The sequence below is a fragment of the Chanos chanos genome, chromosome 6, assembly GCF_902362185.1.
Source record: "Chanos chanos chromosome 6, fChaCha1.1, whole genome shotgun sequence".
In the NCBI taxonomy this organism is placed as follows: Eukaryota; Metazoa; Chordata; class Actinopteri; order Gonorynchiformes; family Chanidae; genus Chanos; species Chanos chanos.
The window spans coordinates 17,576,914-17,584,141 of NC_044500.1; the positions used below are offsets into that span (position 1 = coordinate 17,576,914).

At 39.3% G+C, this 7,228-nt stretch overlaps 1 protein-coding gene across 1 annotated transcript; it reads right to left on the reverse strand.

The window, feature by feature from the left end:
- Positions 1-2,411: 2,411 nt before the first annotated feature.
- slc35f2l (info solute carrier family 35 member F2, like) lies at positions 2,412-5,594 on the reverse strand. The gene is made up of 8 exons (XM_030777741.1): positions 5,498-5,594; positions 5,207-5,382; positions 4,828-4,955; positions 4,440-4,599; positions 4,200-4,356; positions 3,779-3,831; positions 3,472-3,626; positions 2,412-2,852 (listed from the first exon to the last, which is right to left on the reverse strand). The coding sequence occupies exons 1-8, from the start codon at positions 5,578-5,580 to the stop codon at positions 2,553-2,555; spliced, it is 1,212 nt and encodes a 403-aa protein (XP_030633601.1). The 5' UTR covers positions 5,581-5,594; the 3' UTR covers positions 2,412-2,552.
- Between the last annotated feature and the right edge of the window lie 1,634 nt (positions 5,595-7,228).

A 7,228-nucleotide genomic window follows, 5' to 3' on the forward strand; every position in this document is an offset into this window, starting at 1 on the left:
ATGATCCTGAGGGAAGCGTTTGTGTTTCATTTGTTAATCTTGCTGAAAGTAACATGCACATTTTTGGTGTCTAAAGTGATTTGCTTGGTTAGTATAAAAACCTAATTATCTTTTTACTCACTGTGGATAGCATGTATTTCTCTTGTGCTGTATGTAATTTGATTTTTTTTTTTTTTTTTAATTGAACGAAGAAAATGCTAGACTTGAAGCAGATCTTCACAGTAGTTAAATAACCTGTGACAGTTATGGTTTGAGATTTTGAGGTAGGTCTGTTAGAGAAGTGGCTTTAACGCTACAAGGTGTTCACTGGAAGTCAGAGAATGTTGAACGCGCTGCTACACATGACCGCTGATCAAAATGAGCAAACAATTTTATTAGCACGTTGTCACCTCATCCCGGGGCATGGGTTGGACACAGTGAGAGAACTGTCAGTTTGCATGTCAGCGGCCTACAGATCTCCGTCAGGCTGCTCGTGCTATGTATTTTTCCCACCACATTCTGCTCCATCTATGCCGCTGTTATTCTCATACAGAGACGCTGCTGCACCGTGTCAAGAGCGAATTCCACCAGCTCTCACTTACGGCCGAACGAAGAACTTGTTCGCGCTCACAGCATTAAGTCCTACTAGCACTTACGTTCAATCAGTTTTGCAAATAAAGAGACAAGTAAACTGAATTGCAAATTATAAATGTAATATTATGGTTAAATTTCAGTTTCATAATGGATCAACTGCATTTTAGGATATATTGACACTAGGTTATACTGTTACATCCAAATTTGCTGGTACTTAAGTATAGATGACCCCAAAAGGCTTTATAAAATAAGCAATTCTGTTTAGAGTGAGAAGACTATTCTTTTTTGTTCGAAACAAAATGCAACTAAAGAGTTGCATTTTCAAAAATGTGAGAAGAAATGATGAACCAGCGAAAGAGATACAGATTCTTAAACATGAGACCAAACAAATCATAGAGATGATGAAAAGATACATGCAAGTGGATGATACCAGGAGAGTGGCTGTGAACATGCAGGTAAATCCTCAAAGAAACAGTTAACTCACTACAAAATCCACACTTATTTGATCTCAGACTCCTCCATCTGAACTGCATTGACAACCTCTGTTTTGAGTTGAGGAAGGCCGTCCATACACACAAAGCAAAGGTCACAAACACTCTGCAAAGATTCTGTATGGAGCCATTGTCCAAGGTTATCCCCAATGTCTTCTCTTGTCTCACAATTCAGCTTTAGAAAACAACAAATGCTAAATGCATTCTTTTGAGGGGTGGGAGCACAAACGCTAGCTATGCCAGTGACTGTCACAAAATGTATTGAAATAAATTTATCATTTTAGAGTTAAATTTTAACCTATTCCAGTTTACTGAATGAAATCCACTGGTTCCACTGAAGGTGCCAGTTTAGAGGTGGTTGTGTACCCCTGTCTGCTCGGTGATTTAATCTGTCCATATCAGTTCATATCACATACATATAACTTATTACAATGCAAGACATGACGAGTCTTTTAGCTGGTAGTAATAACCTACCTAATTTTGATTACTGGTTTCATTGCATTGGCAGAAGTATTACGAATGAGGCTGAATGGTTATGTGGCATTAGTCCAGAGATAAACCATCATTATAAGTATGGTTGAGATAAAACATTATTGAGGTAAATTATCATTATAAGTGTTGCTGAGATAAGATATTCAAGGAATGGACTGTTGAAGTAGTTACCTGGCATGCACTGTGTAGCCGAGGAGTTTACAAGTCTACCCAAAGGTAAAAGAAAAAAGCATTTTATTAACGTTTGTATTTCTGTGCAATTTAACTTTTATTAATACAAATACAGGGAAGACAAATGCTTTAGCAAGTTACAGTAATGCAGCATTCAATAAATATAACACAGGGCAGTGGCATAAAATGTGTTATTTTTTACATTGTATAAATACACATTATTTTGACTTTTTGCGCCATAAGCATGATAGCAAAGTCCCAAAATAGAAAAAGTTCCCTTTCTGTTTTATCACTTGTGCAGCATCCTTCTTTTTTGAGTGGACCACTGCATGTGCCTGAAATCCATCCAAGACCTCGACTCCGACAGTCTCTCACACTGCCTGCTACTCAGCACAAATCTTAACTTGAAACTACTGCAGTCCAAGTATTAGACCGCTGTTACGTAAGGAAAAGTATGGAAAAAAGAAAAAAGAGTAAAAAATGTTTGTTATGTCAGCAGATTTTGTTGTGAAGTCAAAAAAGTAAAAAAAAACAAACAAAAAAAACAACAAAAAAAAAGATTTTGTCAGAATGTCTGTTTACGGTGCTTTGACTGAAACACGCTCCAAAGCAAAGAATAAATACAGTGCTCTTCAGTTTAGATTTGTTCCACTGGTAGCTCTATTCTCATGCATTTACACCTCTAGTCTATGCCTCGTGCTGGGGAAAAGAGTACACTTTGTTTATTTAGTACTATTCTTCCCTTCTTTCGCAACATTTGTACCTAACACGATGAGCTCCAGTAGGATCATACGCATACGTGGAAATTCGCCTGGTTGATGTGGGTTACAGCTTAACGCCGTGTTCCGTTTCGCATGTCGCTGGATTTACTTCAGAATGGATATGAGGGTTCCTGTGGAAATGCCGCTCTTCTTTTTCTCCATTCCTCTTCTCCAGATCGTCAGACACGACATCAATGACAGAATCCTGGTTGCCCTCATCATCAAAGACCAGGGCGGGGTTGTCCTGTCCTCCCTCCTCTTCATCAGAGGCCAGTTCAGGGTTTAGGGTCAGTGTAGGAACAGAATTGTACATGATGAAGCCCACGATAATTGTCACTAATGAGACGATGTAGAGTACAGAGAACTGAAGGGCAAAAGGAAAATGTATTGACACCAGTGAATCACTCAGCAAATAAATGAATAAATGTCACTCTGTCAAAAGAGGTTTACAATCTAATTTAACCTCATCTGTGTGTAAAACTATGTTTTAAAACTATGTTTTACAAATCAAATCCAAAACAGATCTGTAAACTGAAGCATCTCAAAAAAAAAGCCCCCCACCTCCATTTTAAAATACACTATGTCTATCGCTCATAATCTTTAACATGCAGTTGGTAAGTGAGGTCAAGAGAAACACTGTGATACTTTGACCAGCAAATTTAAAACAAAGAGTTTACACATTAACGGAGTTACCTACGGTCCGAATGTCACAATGACCTTTCATGAATTTCGAGATTAAGATTAAGAGATTAGGATGAATAGAACAATCAGTGAATCAAAACACAGAAAAGCAGTGTATGGCACTGAGGCTAAAGCATCACAAGCTCACTACACAGGGACCAATATGACCAAAAACATGATATTTAACCTGTTTTGAATTGTGCCCTGTTACAATTCCCTTCAATAGATGAAGTGTGTGTGTTTGTGTGTGTGTGTGTGTGTGTGTGTGTGTGTGTGTGTGTGCCCTGGTTAGTCTCACTCACAGAGTACTGGAACAGGAACAGGCCACAAAAGAGACTGAAGAGGTCTGCAGTAAGTAGAGAGAGGTTGACGGCCGTGGCACTGGTCAGCTTTACCACCACTGGCATGAAGCTGTAGAGAGCATACATGCACACGACATATCCAGACAAGAGCAGAGCTGAGGATAGAGACATGACATTAAAAAAAAACCCTGTTTATTCCTACTGAAGAAATGCATCAGTTTCCCTCTGATGACATCAAAGCTAAATCTGAAGGTTAGTTGTGAAAGATTAACATGGAGGGTACTGTGCTGAAACATCCATGACTTACCGATTTCCCAAGACCATTTCATTTGACGTAAAGCACTGTGCTCCAGAATACCTCTGGAAAAGCAAACAAGCAAACCCTCATCAAACAGGCATAATACGCATAGCTAAATTTCCACATTCCAACCCAAGGACATGCTTTACACTCTACACTCTATACAGTAGTGTCAGTGACCATTGGGCCACCTCCCCCCCACTGGCTAAATCACCAACTGCTCTACACTGCTCATTCCATTCACACTATATGCACAAAATGATGAAAGAAAGAGATAAAAACACTAAAGGGATGTATAGAGGGATAAGTTGCAAATTTCACAAGAGCGACCCAATTTGTCTCAGACCCTCCCACTTAGGGAGGCCTGAAAACATTTTAAAAAGTTGCCCTGGTAAAGTTTGACATCTAATGGAGGTAAATTGTGTCTCACAGCTGTATCCCACTGATGAGGGTCCCGAAAAGGCCAACCATGCCTAGGAACTCCACCCGGCTCAGGTTTTTGACGGTGTACTCTTGGCACACGTTGGAGATGGCATAAAGAGTGGCACTGACTAGCACCAGACCGTCTCCGAGCAGAATATCAGAGGCTGTGGGAAAAGAGGAGAGGTTACAGAGTATGTGTTTATTAAATATATATAAACAGTGCGTCTGTGTGTCTGGGTATCCTCACTAGATCCTTGGTCTCTTTTGGAGAGTAAGTCTGCCCCAACCATGGCTCCGACTCCAGCCAGACACACACAAACAGCTACATAGTGGACTATCCTATACCGGGTCTTCAGGAAAAACCAGGACAGGATCATTAGAGCTGGAATGACAAAGCAGTCCAGCAGCTGAAAACAAAGGACACAAGACAGGTTGTTCAAATCATCGAATCTTTAAAGTCAAAAGGATGCCTGACTTTCAGAATGATGCAGGAAAAACATGGTTATTTTGCAAATGACTCCAATGCAAGCAAACATTTACTACACATTAATTAGTGTCATATTAATATAAATATCATATGCAGTAGATTTCTGATATAATAAAGAATTCTGTTAAAATTCACAAAGTTGTGTTACCTGTATGCTGGTTAGGGTTGTAAACTGGTACGCTTTCACTACGGCATAATTTGCTTCCACATCAACCAGGCCAAGCAAAAAATACTTCCACCATTTGGTCTTTAAAATCTGCAAAATATTTCCATCACCTACATTAAAAGAGAGGTATCCTGGATGTTAAAAAAAACTGCAAGAGGATTTGGCAATCATCTCACTGGCTTCAGCAATAGGCCTACAACAAATTTTTGTCATGTAATTAAAATATTTAATACTTAAAACTGACCTATATATTAACCTGCAGTAACACGCGTATTTGTGGGATTGATTATGCTTTTAATTTGTAATGCTCCAGTTTGCTTGGGTAATATAACTTCCTTGGTATTATTATCACTGATCTTACCTTTTCTTAAGATTAACGCCGTGGTGTATGTGAGACAGAGTACCGCATAATTCATGAAACTCTGGAACATAGGGGTGTTGACTTGGTAAACTGTAGCCAGGTACTGAGAAGTTACTGCCGTTCCGCAGATGAAGGCGGAGAGACCCTGACCCATGGCCAAGGTTTCGAGTAATTTTCTGCAACAAACGTTACCAATGAGTCATTTCTGGAGAACTCTCAAATGAAAATCTGGAAGATCCATCAAATGTAGCTATCTGTAATATTGCAAGTCTCTTGACGAACTGAACTCACCGATTGAAAACATTCCTTGGTGAACATTTTGGAGGTCTGCTGACCAGGTCTTGACCAGCAGAATCAGTCTCGTCTGGGGCCATCTCGTTCTTCGTAGCTCTCTGGTCTGGATTTTACTCGCACACAGAACATTTATCTTCAAAGACAGTACGTGGCGGCTGTACCATTAGCCTCAGGAGAATTACTAGCTGAATCATTTACAGCTTCTGAAACAAAGTACAAAGAGTAATCTCGAACCGCTGGTGGACTTAAATGAACGGCTGTACCATGCGTAGGCTATAACGTGCGTATAGCAGTGTCTTACAGTGCCAGTTATTTACTTTACGGTGGATTTTCGTTCGGTTCTAATATGATACGTCTATCTGCATGTTAATGCTTCATAATGACCCACATTTGACCAAATAAGACGTATGTGCTGTGTAGGACCAGTCACCGCTCACCAGCGGCATGATTTATTGCGCCGGCCTTTCCCCCACTCTCTTAGGATAATTTCTTATGTTGGCGAACAGTGATTTACCTATCAACTAGATCATGTATTTCAAAACTGGAGCCGTTAAAGACAGTTCTGCTTTCTGCGATTGCGAAAATTCAGAATATCTTATTCAAAAATAGTGACTGTGCTCTGTGCTGGTTTTAGAATGTGAGCGTGAGTGAATGCTTTAACCCTAAAGGACGTCCTGCCAGAGACGCTGAAAGATATTCCACATAATAATAATAATAATAATAATAATAATAATAATAATAAATACTACTACCGCTAACAACAACAATAATAACCATCATCATCATCTTATTCTTCACCATCATCATCATTAATATTTATTTGTGATTAGTTAAAATAGGTCAAAAGCTGAGAAGAATTTTCCAACTTGGATCAGTAAGATGTAACTTAATAGTAGCTCCATGGGGGTCACACGCGTAACCTTGACAAACAAGCTCTCAATTCTGCTGAACTGGTCTACTGATTAGATTATTGCGGAGTCTGTCATAGTGATTAACTCTTTTAAACTATTTTGATTGTTAAATACTTCAACATTAGATTCAGTCTAATGTCTTGACAACCTGGGTCAAGTGGGGTCTTTGAGCTGTCACCCATACAGTACAGTAGGTGGCGATGTTGAGTTAATAAATGGTCAGTTATCGTCTACATGAGGCCAAGACGAAGGTTTTGGTTGTCAAGGCGGCGTTTTAAACGGACTATTTGGTTTATTTCCAAATATCATGTATGGTTAGGGAGCTGTTGTTTTGAAATGGTACGGTAGTGAAACATGGACATACAATATAGGTAACGATCAGACGATTGCATTACTGTACTGATGAACGGGGTAATTTGGATTAGCTGAATTGGCTAGTTAATGTTGCTAACTTAGCTTTACTGGTAACGGTTTCAAACAAGCTTTAGCTAGCTAATAAAGTGAAACCGAGAAATCTGTTTGCCTAGCGATTGCTGATACAGGCTTACGATGAGTCCATGCTGTTGAATGGTTTGTTAATGAAAGGGGCAATACTGTTTACTTTGCTTAGTTAGTAATATGCTGTGAGCATAGTTAGCATAGCTTGCTGGACGTCTGATTTAAGTTTATATTACTCTCCTAGGTAATCAGTTGCCTTTATCTCTGGGATGCCTGACGGTGGCGATATTTGATATCAGTATCTGTTAAGGGACTGTCAGGTAAAGCACAAGAGCAGTTCTTTTTTTTAAGGATTGCGTTATTTGGAATCATAAACGTT